Below are 21,853 nucleotides of genomic sequence, written 5' to 3'. Positions count from 1 at the left end.
TCTTTGGGGCCCTGCTGGGAGGAGGGGTGGGGGGGCCACCCTGCTCCTGCTTCCCCATTTCCCTCCCTCACCCCCAGCTCCATCTCCCCCAGCCAGCCTCACTCACAGAATCTGCCGCCACCAATCAGGAAAGGACAGTGAAGGTGGTGGAGAACCAGGAGCAGGACCCCCTAGTGCACACAGCCAACTGGGTACCACACAGGGGCACAGCCAGTCCTTTAGTGCAATGTTGAGAGAGCCTCCACTGTGCAGATGCAAGCCTAGAGGCAGGCCCTGGCAAAGGCTTCCAACCCAGGGATCCCCCAGTCTGAAGGGAGGCCTGCCTTGCCCTCAGGGAGCTCCTTGTCTAGTGAGGGAGACCCCCAAAGACGGGTAGGGAGGGGAGGAAGGAGGCTATTCTCTCTCACTAACATATACTAATGTATAAAGACTCAGAAGTTCAAGGGCAGAGCTATGTGACTGAGCCCAGAAGGGGTAAGAAGCCTGGGAATAATCAGTGGGTAAAACTGGTCTAAATAGGAGAGGAAGGCTTCCTGGAGGAGGTGAGCTTGGAAGACAGGAAACCTTGCTGGAGGCTCAGAAGTAGGCAAGGAGGACAAGGCAAGGAGGAAGGCCCAGGATGGAAAGAAGGCCTTCCTAATTCAGCCCAGCCCACGAGCAAGCACGGGACAAGGAACAGGCATCCTGGGCTCCATGGTGGCAGTGGCCAAGGCCCTGCCCCTCTCAGGCCACAGAGCCTTCCTCAGCACCACGTGGGGCTTGGCCACAGGCCTCCTAGGGTGCCTCCCAGCAGGATGTGTGACAGGCCCCCATGCTAGGCCTAATGCTCTGCTGTCGAAGGAACAAGAGACCTGCATTTTCATTTTGTACTGGGCCCCGGATTATACGGCCAGTCTCATCCCCCAGGTCAGAAGGTCTATTTTCCTCCTGTGTCTTCTCTGGAGAAGCCCTAGTGGGGAGGAGAGCATGAGGGCAGCCCGAGGGGCTTGGTGCTCCCTGCTCCTAGAGGCTGCATGCAAGGAGGAGATCAGCGCGTGCAGGTCCCCATCCTGACCCTTGGCAGCGCACAGTGGCCCACTCAGCCCACAGATGCCCTCATCCCCCGGAGGCCCAGCAGGAAGTTTCACAATGTGTGCACTTGACAGAGCCTGTTCTTGGAAAGCTGGGGACGGGACAGCTCAGTCCTGGGTGTAGGAGAGGCCCAGGCCCCTGGGGTCTGCATTTGAACAATAAACAACCGAGGGCCTGCTTGGGTAGGAGAGGGGCATGGGGACAGGATTTAGCTAGTGTTCTGTGGCTGGGGAGAGACAGGGTCCCCCCAAGGGCTTACCATACAGCCTTCCGCACTCAAGGGGAATATCCCAATCAGACAGGGGGCACAGGATCGGTGCCTACTGGAGGAGGCTGGGACTTGAGGATTTAAGGCATGAGGAATGTGGCGTGGCAGGGGAGGACGTCATAGCCCAGTAGGCTGAGAGGGCTCTGAGGGCAGGGCCACCCTCAGGCCTGTCACAGTTCCTGGTTCCCATGAAATCACCATATGGGTTTGGGAGGTGAGAACTCAGAATTAGAGTCAAGAGTGGCAGTATCCTAGTGTTAGGTGACCTATCCTTGCACAGCTGGCATCTGGCCACCTGAGATGGGACACAAAGGCAGGAGAGAAGCTCAGACCACAGGAGAGTCCAATTTGCAGGGTGTAGACAATGTCCTGAGTGTACTAATAAATAGGGCATGGAAGCTGGGGGGCAGCAGGCATTCTTAGAGAAGGCTTATTGGAGAAGGGGCTTGAAAGCTCTTTCTTCTCTTTCTTTTTAACAATTTTTTTAAAAAAATTTTTATTGAGTTTATGATAGTTTACAACCTTGTGAAGTTTCAGTTGTACATCTTTTGAACGAAGGGGAAAGAGCGAGGCTTTGCACAGAGCAAGGCTAAGGGTGTCCTGACAGAGAGAACAATCCCTACAAAGGCCTAGGAGTGCCTGGGAAGCGAAGATCCCCTCCCCTGAGGTGGGGGAGAGAAGGAAGGACGGTGGGAGAGGGAGGAGCTGCCCCCTCCTGGGCTGATCCATGGAAAAAAGCTCTGATGAGGGCTCAGGGCCAATCCGCCTTTGATGTGCCAACTCAAATAACTGAGGCCTGGATGCTCCTAACAGGCAGGGGCCAGGCAGGGGCCACGTGGTGGGTGCTGGAAGAGGGGACTTAGCACCGTAACTGTCATAGCACAGGTGTCAATAAATGTCTTAATGAATGAACTGATTGATTGATAAGGGTAATGAGTCGGGGTGGTGCTTTTCTGAGAGACTGGCGAATGGGGGCTTTGGGCTCAGCCCCCTTCTCATGTCTTTGGGGGTGGCGGGGGCCAGAGGGAGGCAATTACAGGTACACTGTAGATTTCACCCATGGGACAGTGTGGCCTCCAAGCTGCCTCCTCGACTCTCCTGGCTCCTCTGTCTCCAGCCGCTTGTCTTCTCAGAGACCTTAGCTTCTGGAACAAGACAAAATTAGCAAAAAGGACTTTCGCGTACATAAAAAATCCACGTACCTATAAGAGCAACAGCAACAACGCTAGTGATCCTTCATATGTGCCAGGCACAGTGCTGCCTTACGTATCAGACCTCATAAACCTCAGAACAACCCTTCTGAGTAAACACTGGCAGATGCAGAAAAAAAATGTGTGTTCAAGAGAAATGTTTTTCCCTTTATTTTGGTTCTCTGACACACATTTTTCACACGTGAACATCTCTGAAATCAGGAGGCGCCTTGCAATCAATAACAAGGAGGCACTGTGTCAGAGTTTAATTAGCAATGTTCTTTCTTCTTGGCAGTGTGTAATTTAACTCTGTGTCTTGCTTTTGATGAAATATAGTTGATTATGTCCGTGGTCTGTGTAACTGACCGCCTGCCCCTTTCAATCAACTGTGGATGATACACAGTGCAGGTTTCTCTGTTTCCAAGTCTGTTTTCTGGGAGTGGAGGCTGTGTCTCAGCCCACCAGTTGGGAGCTGCCTGAGGACAGGCTGTCTTCTCTCCTCAGAGCCCCCACAGCCCCTAGCCCAGCACCCCCACCTAGGGAGGCCCAGGAGACGTGAGGATGGGTGGGCACAGAGAACCTCGGGCCTCCCTGTGAATCCCTTTTAGGCAGCATAGAAAGAAGAGGCCTGGGAAGCTGCTCTCAGTAGCCCCCGGGAGGAATGGAGGTAAAAGGGAAGGAACGAGATTGCTCCACCCTCCACCAGGAAGCTCTGGACCAATGGAAGTAACGCAGGCTGGCACCTGGCCATCCGACCAGGAGCCAATTGCAAACGCTGGCCCCAGCCTCCTTCAGCTTTCTTTGCTTACCTGCCAAAATGTGTTCCCCTTGGCCTTTCCCTCTGCCGTCATGCCAGCCCCAGGAAGGGAGGAGGCAAGGGCAAGTGAGGCCTTGATCAGCCCTACTGGAGAGCTGGGGAAACTGAGCCCTGAGGGCCCCTGGCCTGGGCCCTCCCTGCTCTGCTCCAACACAGGTGCTAAGCTGGGTGCCCTGCCAGCCCTCTAGGCACCCCTCAGTGGGGATCTCCGGGGTGGCAAGGAGCGAGGGGAAGAGAGAAGTATCTCTTGCCAGGGACTCTCCCACTTGGTCAGAACATTGCCACCACCTCCTCCTCTTTTCCCTCCTTTCCCAGGACTTCTCCCCTCAGAGGCCAGTTTTTTCCCTCCTCCACTTCCCAGAACCAGAAGCTCCATCCTGGGGTCCTGGTGGCCCCCAGATTGCCCATTGACCACTTAATCAGATGTCCAGGCTGGGCCTGGTTGGTGGGGGCGGGGTGAAATGACAGAAAAACCATCACTTGTCCCCTCTCCGCCAGACCTGGGAGTGGAGGCCTCTGAATCTGCAGCAGGCTGGAGGATTAGGGTCTCTAATGAGGACAGGGACTTACCGCGTTAGGGAAGGGAGCTTTCATCCTGGCCAGGGTGGGGGAGGGGCGCCCAGGGTTGTGTGCTGGGCTTCCCAAGCCCACTCTTTCAGCACCTCCTACCCTCCCCCCTGCCTTTGGAGGCTCGCTGATTGATCCTGCTGAGGTGCAGAGGGGAGGCTGAAATAATGGCCGCCCCTCCCACCCATGGCCCACTAGGACTCAGCCAGAGCCTGCCAGAGCCTCACATGCTCAGAATCCCCACTCATAGCTGTGGGCCCTAAAGACGAACCCCTCCCTCCTGCCGGTCGTATACCATGTACCCCTGCAGGCGGGCTTCAAAGTCTCCTCGCCTCCTGCCTGGGGCCTTGGATACAGTCAATGGCCTCTGGCAAAGGAATGGGAGGGTGAGGTGTGCAGGCGAAGGGACACAACTGCTGTCGAGTGTGACATGGAATCCAGCCTCACGTGCAAGTGGAGGTGGTGAAGGAGGAGCATGTCAGGGCTCCCTCAGAGCACCCCCAGAGTGCTCAGACTGAGCACTCAAGTCCTAAGACGGAAGATGGAACTGGAGAATTGGGGCTGGGCTCCCTGGGACCCGAGGGGAGAAATTGGCCCCTAGTAATGGAGAGGCCAAAGCCCAGGGAGAGCATCTTAAGTTCAAAGGCTCTCAGAGAGGGGAGGAGCCTTGGAGATCAGTACACACCACTCCTTATCCTATAGCCTGGGACGCTCAGACCCAGAGAGGGAAAAGGGCTTGTCCGCGGTCCCATAGGGAGTTAGGAGTGGGCCAAGAATCAACCTGGGGCTCCTAAATCCCAGCCTAGTGCCCCTAACCCATAATAATGCTAACAACTATATAGGTATTAACTCACATAGTTCCTCTTATAAGGAAACTGAGGCCCAGAGAAGCCAAGATACTTGCCAGGAGTCACACCCAGGAGTCTAGCTCTAGGGCTTGTAAACATCTGATTCAAAATTATTTCTCTAGGTTGCATCATGGTGTAAGGACTGAATCCTGAAGTTGGAGCTGAATGTCTTGGAGATGCAGGTATGTAGGAAGGGGGTACTGACCCAGGAGTTGGGGGGTCTCCACCTAGCTTGGGCATAGAGCTGGACCCTACCCTGCTGGGACCATCTCAGTCCCACCTGGAGGACCCAAGGTAGACAGGGAGACCTGCCACCCTCATGTCCAATCTGCTCGCTGCTGCCTGAGTGCCGGCTCCACCCTGCCCTTCCAAGCATGGCAGGGCCTCTTTGTGGATAGAGCTGCCCTTCAGTGGTCAGCTGGCCTCTGCTGGGCCCTGACCCCTACACCCCATTCCAGCTCACTCCATTCCATCCTGCTTCCAGTGACACAAGGAGACATCAGGTAGCAGGAAGAAGGTGACTCTAAGGACACTAACCAAGGCACAGTGCCAAGTGGTATAAGGGACGTATCTTTTCCCCAGCATATCTCCAGCCCCCTGGCACAGTGCCTGGCTTTCAAAGACACTCAGTAACTGCTGCATGAATGACTAAGAAACACAAAGATCAGTGAGGCATGGACCTGCCCTCCAAGAGGTGACAATCTGATGGGAGAGTCAGTTATGTAGACTACTAATTATGACACAAGTCAGACAAGGTACAGTAGGAACTCAGTGGAGGGAGAGATTCATTCCAACTGTGGGACTGGGGAAGGCTTCATGGAGGAGACAGCATCTGAGCTTCGTAATAATAACAATGAGTGATAATGATGATGACAATGGCTTGTACTTATTGGATGTGGTTAGCACACTTCTCAGTGCTTTTTATGCATTAACACATTTATTTTTCATCCTATCACCAGATGTAGATCCTATTAAGATATGCATTTTACAGATGAGGAAACTGAGGCTCAGACAAAGTAGCTTGCCCTAAGTCACACAGCCATAACAAATGAGCAGAGCCAAGATTGGAGCCCAATTCTGACTCAAAGGGATAGGTGGGTTTTTTACGTTCATCTGTTTGACATTCATTCGACAATTATTTATTGAAATGCTGCTCTGTGCCAGGCAGTCAGAAGTTAATTGAACACAGAACCAACCTTTACAGGTGAATCAGCAGGACTATAAATAAACTTAACATAAGACAGGAAGTGATTTGGGTCACACAAGATGTACAGATAGACGATGGAGGGATTGCAAGGCAAGGGTGACGGAGGCTTCACGGGGGAGGTAGCCGGTGAGTGGGACTTTGAAGGGCGGATAGGATTTGGATACCCAGAGATGGTGGAGGGCACTCCAGGCCAAGGGAACAGCTTAAGCAAAGGCACAGAGGCAGGAATGGGAGGGGCCTGCAAGAAATGCAAGAAATGGGGAAAGGTGCAATTTGGCCAAATGGGGAGGTTGCAAACTAGCACCCGTGGACCACATCCGGCCCTCAGACGTGTTCTGTCTGGCCCACCTGCACCGGCCTGCACAGCACCCTTGAAAAAGGCACAGTCCATCTCCAGAGGCAGAAGGTAAACAATGAGGCTGGGGGGTGGAGGAGGGCGGGTTTCGGAGTCTTAAATTCCAGAAATGCACAACCATTGAGAAGCTGAGTAGCGCACCTCCCCCTCGGTCCAGTCCACTTCCCTTGTCCCCGGATACCTGTCTGGCCCCTGTCGGCATTTGAGTTTGAGGACCTGGACAAGAGCCCAGGACACCGAAGGGAGCAGCAGCGGATAACCATGGGAAGGTGCCTTAAGGTCTGAACACAAGGGCCTTGAACATGGGGCTAAAGAATATAGGCTTTATTTCGGCAATAGCCCTGTAATTGCAGCCCCTCCTCCCCCAGCAGTTGGGTGAGAAGTGCGTGCATGCACGCGCACACATACACATACTGGGGCTGGGGATGGTCTAAACGGGTGTCAACGGAACTGGGGCAGGCTGGGGGAGCTCAAGAGATATCTTTATACACATTGTCCCTGCCTCAGCCTCAGATTTCACATCCCTGCTGCCCCGTGCCCAGCCCTGAGGTTGTCCCAACTGTGCCCGCACCAGCCCTCCCTCAGCATGCTTCTCTCCTCTTTATGCGGAAGGGAGTCCCAGAGGTGTCCCCTGGCCCCAGAAGCTTCCCAACCCCCAGTGTGGAGCTGACTGGCCAGAGCGAGAATTCCGTACAGGATTTAGGACTGGAATTTCCCTCTGGGTGGGCGGGGCTGATCAGGTGAGCCCTGTAACAGGGCTGGGGGCTGAGTGGAAAAGTTTGGTCCATCCCAGACCCTACCCTCAGTGACTCAGGGCCCCAGTGGCGGTGAGTCTTGGGAGGGGACGAGACAAGAACCCACAGAAAAATTTTCCCTTGTCTCTCTAGCTCTGCCACTGCCCAGTTCCCCTCCCCCGTTCCACACACACCCTGCCTTGCTGCGCACCACAGCCACTGTCTGTACCCGCGGTGACAGCCATGGAGCCAGAACATCCCAGGGCCTTCTCAGCCCGGGTGGGAGCAGGGCAGCCAGCCAGCCGGAACTTGGGCCTTCCTCCCTTGCAGACAACCTGGGGGTTGTCCCTGATGAAGGCCATGGGAGATGTGGGGGTGAAGCTGCTGGATTTAGCAAATAAAATACAGAACATCCACTATCTCATGCAATATTTGAGATACGCTAAAAAAAAAATTATTTATTTTTTCTCTTTTTCTTATGCTGAAGTGACTCCCAGAGCTGAGGATTCTGAAATTCAAATTTAAGCAGGAATCCTGAATTTATCTGGCGACTTTCTGTGAGAAGCAGGGGTAACGACAGGGAACACCCAGACACCCCTCACCACTCAGGCCTACCCACTGTCCTCGACCTTCCCTGCCCCCACAGCCTCACCAAGTGCACCTGCTAGACCTTACTACTGCCGCTTCAGCCTCGAAGCCTCTTTCAGACCTTCTAAGTCCCCAGGTGCCAGGGTCTTTCTCCAAAAGAGAGAGTCCTGGGACCTCAACTCTCATGCCAGACAGGGAGCCAGCAAGGATGTGGTGGGGAAGTTTTCTGGGAGCGACTATGTCTGAGGACACGCCACCCCCACAACATTCAGCTTCAAAATAGAAGGATCGTGGGGAGGAGGTGGGTCCGCAGCACCAGGGGACCTCTTAGACAGCCTTCCATCCTCTTCTGAGTTTCTACCCCGATTTTCCTCTCGCCCAGGGTCTGGTTGAAACAGTGTCTCTCTTTCCCCCTCTTTTTCTGGACCCCCACATCCGTCCCAAAACACACTTGCCTGTGACCTGGTAAAATTCCCCATCACTGAAGTATTCAACCCCAGGCCAGGGGTCTTGTCCAGGGAATGGGAAAGCCAGTGGGGAATGGATTCCACCAGCCATCCCTGCCTGCTCCCAATGAGCACCTCTCACGCACAGACACTATGCTAGGCCCCAGGGTCCTCATGGCACTCACAGCCTGCTGGGAGACAGAGGACGTTCACCTGGCAGAGGGAGGGGCAGAGAGAGATGAGAGAAGGACAAAGGACATAGCTGCCTCTGGGGCTGGTCAGGAAAGGCCTCTGTGGTTTCACGAGGCAGACGCACCCAGCCAGTGACTGTGTCTAGGCTGCGGCTGTGGGGACTCCTCCTCCCCCACCTTCTCCTCAGGTTTAAATTAGACCTCTGTCTGTCCTGGCCTGCACAGGCTGGATGGCTCTGACAGTAAGCTCCCCGAGGGCAGGGCCACATCCTGCCAGTGTTGTGTCAGATGTTCTCTGGAGATGGAGGTGTTTTGACTCAGGATTGGTTGACAACAGTTTTTCTGGCAAGAGTTGCCGCAGGCCTGGGGGTGAGGGTGAGTAGATGCTGAAGGACCATCTTATCCCAGAGACCCACCCTCCCGTTCCTGGAGATTCCCACACCTACCTTCAGCAGAGAGAGGGCAGGGCAGGGACCCATTGTCCAGGTGGAAAGGCCAAGTCCCAATGACTCACCTAAAGTCATGCAGCCCATGGGGGAAGGGTGGAGCCAGGAAAAGAGCCCAGGGGTCCCAGAGTATACACCAGGGCTCCCGTGGCCTCCCTCTCCACACCAAGCATCGGCTTCGTCAGCTGATGCTAGCCAAAAGGGAAGATATTGGCTATTTGCATGGTGAGGTCTCCTCACTCCTCCAAGCAGAGCAATCAGAAGTCAGAGGGAGAAAAGAAGCTTTTCTCTGACCTTCAGGACCCCTCTGCACTCCGGCATAGGTCCTCACCCAGAGAAGGGGCTAGGGCAGGGCAACGCCACCGTCTCCACCCCCGGATGCCTTGTTCTGAGTTTGGCTCAGCTGGCCGTTCCCCACCCACCCCATTTTGGATCCTGACTTCCAACTCCTTTGGGTCCTGCCCAGGCCGTTGCCTGCACATCTGTACACACCCTCCCCACACCTCGGGCGCCTTGAACAATCATATGCTGGCAGAAGTTGACTTTCAGGCATCTGTCAGTCTCTAAGCCGGATGGTCCAGTGGGCAGAGCACTGAGCTATGAACCCAGTAGAACCAATCTGCCCAACCAACCTACCCAAACCAGGTACTCCCTATGCAATGGTATCTGGTCTCTTAGTCTCAACAGGGAGAGTTATGTTGTTGAAAATAGAGGCTGAACCTGCTGGAAGGCCCCCTTCCCTCACCCCACCCCCAGCCCCCTCAACCAGCAAGGCTGGGCACTCAGCAGAACAAGGAGTGGAAGAGGAGAGAGGCTCTGAACAGGCCCACAAGGCCAGAGCTGGAAGGGAGTCGGGAGACCCCCTGGCAATCCCTCAGTAGACAGATAGGGAAACTGAGGCTGTGGGATAAGAGACAGAAAAGTGGGCATCCAAAGCCCTGGGCTCTGGTCTTGGCTCAGCTGCTGTGTGACCTGGGCAAGTGCCTCCCCACTCTGTGCTCTGGGGTCCCCCCGCCTTGCTGTGCCAGGGCTCTAGTTCAAGCATCTTGCCCACGGAGGTCAGGCCTGACTGCGGTCAGTTTCCTGTGGACTGCGGACTCCTCTCCTGACTTCCCCTCTAGGCCCTACCCCAGCAGGGTCCTGGGGACTTAGGGCAGGTGGGGTGCAGGGAGGGAAGGAGGTGGGTGTCACTCAGGGAGGGGCAGCAGGGAAGGGAAACTGAGTGTGTCCCTGGCTTGCCCCAGCCTGTCCCCTGCATCCGGGGAAGGGTGAGTGACTGTCAGCTGAGGAAGGGGGGCAAGAGGGGCAGGCTGGGGAGGGGCAGGGAACCCCCGTCTGGACATGTTGGGGCGGCCGGGTGCAGCTGTTTCCGGCTGATGAAAAGGCCCTGATTGATATGGCAGCAGTGACTGACGCTAACCCCCAAATCTGAGCCCTTCCCATCCTCCCTAACCTGGGCACGCCCAGGGGCCCGCTTTAAGGACAGGAAAAAGCCGAGGAGAAGGGAAGAGTGGGGCTCCTGCTGCCACTGGGGACGTCACCCCAAAGACAGGCTATGAAGGAGGCTTGTCTAACCTTCCTTACCCTAGCCCAGCAGGGAGGAGAGGCCCGGGCAGAGTGGGGGGAGGTGGATTAAGCCAGGGTGGGAGAGGATAGGGCCAGGGAAGGGGGGCAAGGCTTTGCTCCCTCCTCTCCCCGTCCCAGTGTTCATACACACACGTTTGAACATTCAAATGCATACACGTAGAGAGAGATTCTACCATCCTGTGGGGATGGTGGGGAGGAGAGCAAGGATCGGTGTTAACATTCATTTTACAAACTGTCTAGCCATCTGCCTTTTGCCAAGCCCACATAATAATAGCTACTGTTTATTGAGCATGTCCTGTTGTCCTGTGTGCCAGTTATCCTTCTAAGACCTTTAGGTGCACAACCTCACCGACTCCTCACCACAGCCCCATGAGGTTGGTGCTATCATCCCCTCCCCCACCATTTTATAGATGAGGATGTAGAGGCCCAGAGTAGTTAAGCAACTGGCCAGTGGTCAGAGGCAGAATGGAGATCTGAACTCAGTCTCCACAGTATGACGTCTTAACCACTGTGCTACATAGCCTGCAGGGAACTCATGGTAGGGACGGGGGCAGACAGGGCCAACTTGTAAACAAATAACGACCTTATAAGTGGGAAAGTTTTTAAATAGAGTTGTAGAAAGTACGAGTCCCCAGAGGGCAGGTACTATGGCTGGGAGCAGGCGGGAAGGAAGAGTCAGGAGAAGCTTCCAGGACAGCACACATTTGAATTGGGATTGAACGTTATTTTCTTATCTAGCTTAGGGTTTTTTTTAACTTTTTTTTATTATGGTAATATGCACAAAACATAGCATTTACCGTTTTAACCATTTTAAGTGTACAATTCAGTGGCAGTTTTTAATTTTGATGAAGTACAGTTCGTCTGTTTTTCTTTTGTTGCCTGTGTTTTTGGTGTCATACTAAAAAATCATTGCCAAATCCAAGGTCTTGAAGATTTTCTCCTATGTTTTCTTCTAAGAGTTTTAAAGTCTTAGCTCTTAAATTTGGGTCACTAATCCATTTTGAGGTAATTTTTATATATAGTGTAAGGTAAGGTGAGCTTATGTCATCCATGAACAGAGAAAATTTTACTTCTTCCATTCCAACTGGATATCTTTCATTTGTTTTTCTTGCCTAATTGCTCTGGCTAGAACTTCCATTATGGTGTTGAATAGAAGTGACAAAGAGTAGGCATGCTTGTCTTGTTCCCAATTGTAGGGGGAAAACTTTCTGCCTTTCACCATCAAGTATGATGATGATGAGTTCTTCATATGTGGCCTTTGTCATGTTGAGAAAGTTCCCTTCTATTCCTAGTTTATTGAGTATTTTTATCATTAATTTTTTTTGTATTTTGTCAAATGCTTTTTCTACATCAACTGAGATGATCACGTCTCTTTTTTTCCTTCATTCTAATAATGTGTTACATTGACTGATTTTAATATATTGAACCATCCTTGCATTCCAGGGATAAGTTCCAGTTGGTCGTGGTGTATAATTCTTTCAATATGCTGCTGAATTCCATTTGCTAGTATTTTGTTGAGGATTTTCTCATCTATATGCATAATGGATACTGGCCTGTAGTTTTCTTTTCTTGTAGTATTTTTGTCCTGTCTTTGTATCAGGGTAATACTGGCCTCATAGAATGAGCTGGAAATGTTCCCTCCTCTTCAATGTTTTCAAAAAGTTTGAAAAGGACTGGTGTTAATTCTTCTTTACATGTTTGGTAGAATTCACCAGTAAAGCCATCACGTCCTAGACTTTTCTTTGTTGGGGGGTGGTTGACTATTGATTCAATTATTTAAATTGTTAGAGGTCTACTCAGATTTTCTATTTCTGTTTAAGTCCGTTTTGGAAGTTCACGTGTTTCTAGGACTTCGTCCATTTCATTAGGTTATCCAATTTGTTGGCATATAATTGTGCATAGTATTCCCTTATAATCCTTTTTATTTCTGTAAAGTTAGTAGCAAGGTCCTTGCTTTCATTTCTGATTTTAGTAATTTGAGGCTTCTCTCTTTCTTAGTCAATCTAGCAAAGGTTTGTCAATTTTGTTGATCTTTCCAAAGAATTTTTGGTTTCGTTTATTTTCCGTATTGCTTTTCTATTCTCTGTTTCATTTATCTCTACTCTTATATATGTCAGTTTCTTCTTCTGTTAGTTTTGGGATTACTTTGCTTTTCTTTGTCTAGTTCCTTAAGGTGTACACTTAGGTTACTGCTTTGAGATTTTTTTTTTCAATGCAGGCATTTACAGCTATAAATTTCTCTCTGAGCACTGCTTTCTCTGCATCATATAAATTTTAGTATGCTGTATTTTCATTTTCATTCATCTCAATGTATTTTCTAATTTCTCTTGTGATTCTTCCTTCACCCACTGGTTATTTAAGAGTGTGTTGTTTGACTTCCACATATTTGTGAGTTTTTCAGTTTCTTCCTGTTGTGGTTTCTAGTTTCATCTCATTGTGATCAGAAAAGATACTTTGTATAATTTCAATCTTTTAAAATTTATTAAGACCTGTTTTGTGGCTAATATACGGTCTATCTTACATAATGTTTCACGTGCACCTCAGAAGAATGTGTATTCTGCTATTGTTGGATCAAGTGTTGTGTATATGTCTGTTAGATCTAACTGGTTCATAGTGTTGTTCAAGTCCCCTATTTCCTTATTGATCTTCTCTCTAATTGTTCTATTCATTATTGAGAGTGGAGTATTGAAGCCTCCAACTATTATTGCAGAATTGTCTATTTCTTCCTTCAATCATGTCAATTTTTGCTTCATATATTTTGGGGCTCTGCTTCTAGGTGTGTATAGATTTTTAATTGTTATATCTTCTTGCTGAATTGAACCTTTTTTTAATATGTACTCTTCTTTGTCTCTCATAATCTTTTTTGACTTACAGTCTATTTTGTATGAAAATAATATGACATCTCAACTCTCTTTTGGCTACTATTTGAATGAGGTATCTTTTTCCATCATTTTACCTTCAATCTTTTTGTGCCCTTATATCTAAAATGAGCCTCTTGTAGATGGTATAGTTTGTAAATCCAATCTCTGACTTTTAATAGGATAGTTTAATCCATTTACATGTACTGTGATTACTGATAAAGAATTATTTACTTCTGCTATTTAGCTGTTTTGTGTACATCTAATATTTTTTTGTTCTCCAGTTCCTTCATTACTGCCTGTTTAAAAATATCTGTTTCATTTTTGTAGTGTACCATTTTGATACCCTTCTTTTTTCCTTTTCTGTATATCTTTTGCTATTTTCTTAGTGATTACCTTGGGATGACAATTAACATCTTAAACTTATAACAACCTAGTTTCAATAATACCAATTTAGTTTCAATATACAAACACTCTGCTCCCTTACATTTCCATCTCTTCCTCCTTTATATTATTGTCACAGATAATATCTTTATACGTTGTGTGCCCATTAACATAGATTGTTATTGTTTTATGCATTTTCCTTTTAAATCAAATAATGACCTCAAATGTGGGGAAGGTGTCACAGAAAGAGGTACAAGATACAATGAGTCCTCAGTGGAAGGGCACTGTGGATGGGGACTAGAGGAAAGGAGAGAATCAGGGGAGCTTTCCAGGACAATAAACATTTAAATTGTGACTGAGTTTTGAAAAACAAAAAATTAGTATGTAAAACTGCTTATGCACAGGAAAGATGTCCAAAATATTTAATTTAGAGCAAAAAGTAGGTTATCAAATAGCATGAATGATCTCATTTTTGTAAGTATGTGTGTATTTATACATATTTAAAGATATAGGTATATATATGCATAGAAAAAAATCACGATTATATTCATCACTACTTTAACAATGGTCATCACTAACAGTTGGAAATATGGGAAGAGGAAACATTTCTTTCCTTTTTGTTTCCTAGTGCATTCTATACTGTTTGAATTATTTACAATGAACATGCATCACTTTTATGCCTTTTATGTTCTGAAGGGTAAAATAAATGAGCAGCCATTCACCATGGAGACAAAGTCGGGAAAGACCTACTAGGCAGAGGGAACAGCACAGGCAAAAGCAAAGAGGCACGAAAACCACGTCCTGTTACAGGAACTGCTAGCCACATGGCACGGCTGGAGGGCATTGGGGGTGGCTTGAAAACGGGTGCTTCCAGGGACCCCATTACCAAGGGCCTCTTATTCCATGAAGAGTTTAGAGTCAGTTCTTGGCATGAGGGCTGGAGAGTGGCAGGTTTTGATTTACACATGAGGCAAATTAGTTAGTGGGGTAGAGAAGAGCCCAAAGGCTGGAAAGCCAATGGGGAGGCTATTGCAATAATTGAGGAAAGAGAAGGTGAGGCTAGAGCTGAGTCAAGGCTTAGAGGGTAGAGAATAAAAATGGAAATAGGAGGTAAGTGGAGGCCAAATCAGACAATTATCCCTGAGTGGGAAGTGGGTTTGTCTGTCTCACCAGGGTCTCTAGGGCTGTACCTAGCCTGGCACATAAATGGCAGGAGAACAGGTCTAGAGATGACCATGAGCATGATGAAGATGATGGTGATTCATTAAGAAGAGGAGGAAAATCCCATTAAAAGAGCCCTATAGCACTTCACAGTTTGCAAAATCCTGACTTCTGTCTCCTAGCACATCACAATGTACGTTCCTATTCTACAGATGAAGAAACTGAGGTCTGAAGAGGTGATGCAGCCAGAACAAGACCCAGAGAGCATCACTTACTAGGCACATGGGTGGACAGGTGCTGCTATCTCCAGCAGAGCCTGAGCGATGACTGTGTGTTCACTTTCTAGTTGTGTGACCTTGTACAACTTACATAACTCCTCTGTGCCTCAGTTTCCTCTTCTATAAAACGGGGAAAATGGTGCACCTACCTCATACAGTTGCTGAAAGGGCTTAGAGTCTGGCACAGTAAGTGCTTGGTAAATATGCACTCATAATTTTTTTTTTTTGAGCAAGATTAGCTCTGAGCTAACTGCTGCCAATCCTCCTCTTTTTGCTGAGGAAGACTGGCCCTGAGCTAACATCCATGCCCATCTTCCTCTACTTTATATGTGGGACGCCTACCACAGCATGGCGTGCCAAGCAGTGCCATGTCCGCACCTGGGATCTGAACCTGTGAACCCCAGGCCACCGAAGCGGAACACGTGCACTTAACTGCTGTGCCACTGGGCCAGCCCCATAATTTTTTTATAATTATTATTAGTATCTACACAGTACCTCAGACTGATCACTTAGAAAGAATGAATGTGGGGAAGCCAGGCTCCTGGCATTCACCAGGCCCCTTCCTTACTTCTTGGACCCTACTCCTGAGAAAAAGACCTAGAGGTTGGAATCTGCACCCTTGGTCTGGTTCATTAGGGGTCTAGGGCCTCTTGCAACACCCACCCTTTCTATTCATTTTCATGCTCCTTGGTACTAACTCATTCGTTCATTCATTTATTCATTTCATTCATTCAGCAAACATATACCAAACTCTGATCTGGGCCTGTGCTGGGGTCTGGGGTTACAAAGAAAATTTTGACCTGGGCCTACGTTCAAGGAGCTCCCTGTGGAGCTGACTCAACTCACTCACTCACCCACTCACTCATTTATTCATCACTTGCTAGGAGCCTCCTCTGGGCCCCACACATGAGTCTTTTTCTCATGCTTTTTCCCCTGTGTACCAACTCTGTGCCCACACACAAAATCACACAGAGAAACCAAAGCAGAGATCCAGGAAGAATAAATTCTTCTCCCATATTTCCCAGGGCTGAAGATCTTCCACTAGTTTCCAGAGTCTGGAGGAGAGAGCAGTAACAATTGAGTCCTCTGGACTCTCTTCCATTCATTCATTTATTCCTTTATATTCATTCAGCAAACCACTTACTCATCACAGTGTCTGGGCCAGGCCTGTGCTGGGCAGCACAGGAGTAACAGAAATGAACAGCCACAGAGCACACCCTCAAGGAGTCTCCACTGAGTGGGTCAGTGGCTCGTTCTGTCCATGAATATTTATTGAGCGTCTACCATGTGCCAAGTGCCAGTCAAGCCTTTGGGAATGTGAATAAGAAAGATGAAGTCCCTGTCCTCACGGAGATTGCCATCTAGATAGAGAGACAATGGGCAAGCAAACACATAAGTAGACAGACAGCTATCTATGACCAAGGCTCTGAAGAAAATATAGGAGGGTGATATAATAGTGACTGAGGTTAGACAACATAAGCTGTTTGAATTTGAGCAGGCTGCTTCCCTTCTCTGAGATAACAATTATACCTATGTCTGCTATGAGGAGGAAATGAGTTCATATATGTGAAGCCCAGCACACAGTAAACACTACATTATCTATTATTGTTTTTTTTAAATAGATGCATAAACAGATCATCAAAATACTAGGCAGTTAGTGCAGGATAAAACGATATAGATGCAAGACTGGGAGCACTGGGGAGGAGCCCCAGGGGGCCAGGTGCAGCCTAGCCAGGGAAAAATGTGAGGACGCTGGACACAGATGCCCTTCCTCCCCTCCCCTAGCCCTGAAGCCCACTCGCCACCCCAAAGGCTATTGCCTCTCTGAGGGACTGGAGCAGGAGGGATGGGGCAGAAGAAACAAATATGCCTCACCTCCTCCAGACAAGAGAGGAGGGAGGGTTCACAGGCCACCACTGAGACCCTCGCTAGGCACAGGACAGACAGGATAGTGCCTGCTTTCCCTGGCCATCTCCTTCCAGGGTCCCTGACTCTCCAAAGTTCCTATTGCCCCATCTGGTGATGGAGATGCTGAGGGTGAGGGTACTCAGATGCTCAGTTGACGTGAAATTGAATGAAAGGGCAACTTCCATTCATGAGGTTCCTTCCTAGATCCTAGGGTCCCTTCCGACAGCCCTGTGGTGGAAGTATCATGCCCCCATCTCTCAGATGGGCACATGGAGGCTGAGGGAGGACACAGATCGTTCTCAGTCTCTCAGTTCAGAAATGGCAGTGGTGGTTAGAATCTGGCCTAACTGCAAAACGGCTGCTTTTTTCATCCTCCCCCGTTCTGCTTCTCCTCAATGGGGAGTCTGCAGGAAAGACCACTGGAGGGGCGGACAGGGGGAGGGCAGGGCCGGGGGACTCAGGAGGGTGGAAGGAGTGAGACACAGCTGTTGCCGTGCAGAATGGCCTGAAAGAGGGGTGAGGGCTACAGGATTGAGGGGGTGGGGGGCTTGCCGGTAGGCGGTTTTACAACCAGGAAGAGATGGAAGAGATTGAACCACAGGGAGGAAGCCCCGCCTGCCCCACCCCCATCACAATAAGCATCCAGGCAAACAGGATGAGGATGGGGCAAGGCCCCCTTCTCTGCACCAACCTCCCCTCTAGCATGAGCTGGCCAGGTAGCCCCATTTCAAGTTCTGTGCCCACAGGGACCAGGATGTGGGCACCTAGGGATGGACAAGCCCTGACATAGACAACTCTGCGCCCCCCGTGCCTGGCCTCCACAGCCACAAGCTAAATACTCCTGTGGTTTGGGCCCTAGCCAAACGCCCACACCCCAGCTCACGGGACTGCAACTTCCCTGTTGCATCAGGTTACCGAGCGCGTGCACACACCCCAGAGCTTGTTACACAACTGTGGTGCGTGCACAGGGCACCCACACACCTGGGGTTGCCTGACAGTCCCACAGAGAAACCTGCAGCCTTACACGGAGGGCACAGACCCCTCTACAGCCTGCTGGCATCGAGAGAGCTGGGGGAGGGGTGGGGAGGGCTCCTGGGCAGGAGCCAGGATTCCTTGGGCTCCGCCACTGGCTCATTGTGAAAGTCCAGTAGGTCACATCCCCTCTCCGTGCCTGTTTCCCGACCTATAAAGGAAGATCTCCTTCCAGCCTGATGATCTGTATACCTGCTTACCCTCTGTGCCACTCAACACGCTCTGAACCATTGCCAACATCCTCCTTTCGCCTAGGAATGTCCGCAAGAAAGGGAGGCAGGAATTACACAGGGTGGAGACATGGGGTTGGATGAGGTGACCCCTAAAAGGGCCCTTTTCTGATGGGGATTCCCCCCATTGAAGTGGTGTGCCTTAAGGGGAACCCCATGGTCACTTCCTCCCCCTCTGTGAAGAGGAAGGACTGTGGCCAGATCTTTTTGAGGTGGGTCTAAGGAGCAGGAGGTGAGGGAGGTAATTTTCTTCTTTGCGCTTTTGATTTTTTCCCATTTTTCTACAACATGTGTTACGTATTACTTTGTAATAGCTGGCCGCGCAGGTGGGGGGAGGATGTGCTGGAGGCATTAAACTCCCCCAGGATATTTGCCCTCCGACCAGGATGATGCTTTAAGCCAGTGTTTCCTTAAGCATGTTGTGGTGAAATGGCTCAAATGAGCACAGGAGACCTGAGCTAAACAAAGTCCAACGGGTGTTCTTGACTGCAGGACTGCTCGGAGCCTCCAACAGGCTAATCGGGGCCATGACACTCTGAGGGCCCAAACGAGACAAGGAAACACATTTGGTCTCAGAGCTCTTTGTAGGGAAGCGTCTCAAGAGACATTTTCTAGGTACTGCTGGAACTCAGGCTCCAGTGAGGCAGAAAGCCAGGGTCGCACCCAACCATGAGGGCCTCCATCGGAGAGATGGCTCAGGCCCCAGAGGACACTGAGGGCAGCTACCCTAGGTGGCCACCTCCATCTGCATGAGTCAAACCTCAACCCGTCTTCCCAGAACTGGCCCAAGTCCTGCATCCCAGCGGATGACAGTTACAAGGCAGATAGTAATATGAGAGGGCCCTGGGGTGTCCCAGCTGCCTCCCTGAGGTTACTTAGATCTGCAGTGACCCCTGCTGGCTCTGCCCAAAATCACCCCTCCCCTGAATCCTCACTTTCCTGGTCTACCTCACCCTCCTCACCCGCCTTCTCCTTCTCTGTCCCTGACCCATCCAGCATCTTCTCCATTGGCCTTCACCCAGCCCTATTAGGATCTACCCTGACCACACCCTGCCACTAGGTCCCCCACTCTTTTCCCCATCCCTGGGATTGGAACCTGACTGGGCTTTGATAGAGCCTATTAGTAAATTCTGGGGCCTGAACTGGGGAGACTCTGATGGCATGAGGAAGGGAGGTCCAAAGGCTGCCTCCTCCTGTATCAAGGGCTTGGCACACCCCCAAGACCACTATAATAATAAAGAACATGCATTGAGCAATTACCATTTTCTAGGAACCCCACTAAAACCTTTATGTAAATTATTCCGTTTAATTCTCATAAGAATTCTAAGAGGTGGGCACTATTCCTGTATGAACCCAGTATTCAGATAAGAAACTGAGACTCAGAAGTAGGAAAGTTAGTAAATAGCAAAGCTTGGACACAAATCCAGTCTCTGACTTCAGAGCCCAACTACTTATCCACTACACTATTACTACTCTTGCATTTGCCCACCAAGACCACCTGTGTGTTCAACTGTAGTTTTGTCTGCCCGGTACCCACTGCTTCGGGAAAGTGGGCCTCAGTGGGCCTTGCCCCATGCCTTCCAGGTATGGCCCTGTGTGCCAAACCTGGCCAATTTTTGTACCCTTCCTCCTGGTAAGCTGGGCTGCAGATGTGGTTTTCATGGCCAGGACCCATCCCTTCTTCTGAGAATTGTGTCTAGATTTCTTTTGGGCAATGCTCAGGCCCTCGGTAAAAGTGGCAAGTGGCATGGATGGAGATGACTCCACCCACTTATCTCCCAGGGGAGACATGTGATTCAGACCTGGCCATTCAAGCACCAAGATTTGCTGGCCACAGTGATTGGTTCAGGAAGGACATATGACCCAAACAAGGCCAGGAGAGCCAATCCTGGGCTTTTGCTGGAGCCACTGGGAAGGAGAAAGGTTTTCCGCTCTGGAGTTGCTAACCAGGTATGCGTCTGTCAGGAGCTGCCAAGAGTGCAGCCTGGGGAGATCATGCCCGAGAAGGAAGCCAACACAGGAGAGCAGAGACCAGCCCTGATGACATTATTTGTGCTGTGCCAAAGGCAGGTCCATGTCTGGAGTTTTCAGTAACCATAAACCAGTAAATTACTTTTTTGTTGTTCTTGTCCTAAGCAAGTATGAGTTGGGTTCCTTCCTTTGAAACAGAGATCTACCACAGCGTCCCTCCCATCGTTAATCATTGTTGACAGCTGTGTCTCCTTCGTGCCTTTTTCTCCTATGCTTATTTAGACATGCTGGGCATTTTTTAAATAAAAATTGACACCACTCGCTACTCCTTCCTTCAAGATATACTTTTTCACTTATTTTTGTGAAAACTCACTCTCCTGGTTTTCCTCTGGACCCCCTGAAGTCCTGTCTGTCTCATTTTCCTTTGCTGGCTTCTCTTTGCTTGCAAGTAACAGAAACCAACTCTGGCATTTATAAGCAAAAAAAACCACGACTATTGGAAAAATATTGAGGGACTAGCTCAGTGAATTAACTGGGAGGCTGGAGTACCTCGCTTGGAAATGGGACAGAAATTACTTGGCTGAATTCTTCCATGTTAAAGTCAGGATGCCCAAGACGGCCAGTCCCAAGAGAGAGTCTGGCCAGCTAAGTTTATGTCCCATGCAGGTGAGAGGGAGGGTCCGGTGGAACAGGTCTCTAGGGACCCTTCCACGCTCTGGAGTGGGAGAGCAGATCATCTGATTTATCGTCCCACAAGTCGGCAGAGAGACAATGTCCCCAAAGGGAACCAGAGGCCAGGAGGCCACCAAATGAGGGTGAACAAATTCCCAGGATTTTCAAGTATTTTTCTCTTCTTTCTTTACACTGCTCCTTGGGCCTTGTAATTCTCTCCTGTGATGGCTGCAGTTGCCACTAACATGCCCATAATTCCCAATATAGACCTGTCTCCTGAGTCCGGACACATATATCCATGAACCTTTCTCCATGGATTGCTCACAGGCCCTTCAACTCAATTGGCCCAACTCTGAACTTGTTCTGGTCACCAAACCTGCTCCTTCTTCAGGGTTTCTTAGCTCAGCAAATGCAACCGCCACTCACTCAGTTGATCACACCAAAAACTTGGAGCCTTGGATTCATTCTCAATGCTCTGCTTGTCTAAGGGCCCTCACAAATGCCAGTCCTTCTCTCTGGTGCTCTAGTCGCCATCATCCCCATCTCTCATCCAGCTAATTTCACATGGCATAGACTTCTATCCGTCTCCTCTTCTTCTTCAGTAATAGAACTGCTGGTCTGTAGCTAGGCCCACAGCTCCCCAGAATAAAGACAAATTCCTCAGCCTCCTTTGCAGCTAGGTGTATGACCAGGCTCTGGACAGTTGTTTGTGCGTAGAAATGGTGTGTGCTACCTACAAAGATATGTCCTTAAAGGAAGGGGCATGCCCTTCTCTCTCCTCTTTTATCCTTTCCACTGACAGGACTGTGAGCATAATGGATGGAGTTGGAGCAGCCATTTTGGATTGTGCGATGGAAGCTGTGTATGTATTTGAGAATGAGAGAGCAACAGCCTTAGGCAGAAGGAGCCTGGGTCCTTGATGGCTATGGAAATGTCCTACAAGCCTTGGTCTACTTAGCTCTGAGCTTCATTTATGCAAGAGAGAAGTAAACTTTTGTCTTGTTTACACCACCGTTAATTAGGAGGCTTTTCTGTCACTCACAG

General features: G+C 49.8%; 1 protein-coding gene across 1 annotated transcript in view; it reads right to left on the bottom strand.

Moving 5' to 3' along the window:
• Positions 1 to 1,813: 1,813 nt before the first annotated feature.
• Positions 1,814 to 21,853, bottom strand: part of RSPH9 (radial spoke head component 9) — an 89,761-nt gene continuing 69,721 nt past the window's right edge. The window contains exon 5 of the mRNA XM_070584712.1: positions 1,814 to 2,484. Within this exon, the coding sequence (XP_070440813.1) occupies positions 2,393 to 2,484 (92 nt within the window). The 3' untranslated portion in view covers positions 1,814 to 2,392. The remainder of the gene's footprint in view (positions 2,485 to 21,853) is intronic.

Source organism: Equus przewalskii, chromosome 19 (assembly GCF_037783145.1).
Source record: "Equus przewalskii isolate Varuska chromosome 19, EquPr2, whole genome shotgun sequence".
In the NCBI taxonomy this organism is placed as follows: Eukaryota; Metazoa; Chordata; class Mammalia; order Perissodactyla; family Equidae; genus Equus; species Equus przewalskii.
The sequence above is the reverse complement of the archived record's forward strand: the minus strand, read 5'-3'. Positions and strand labels throughout refer to the sequence as shown.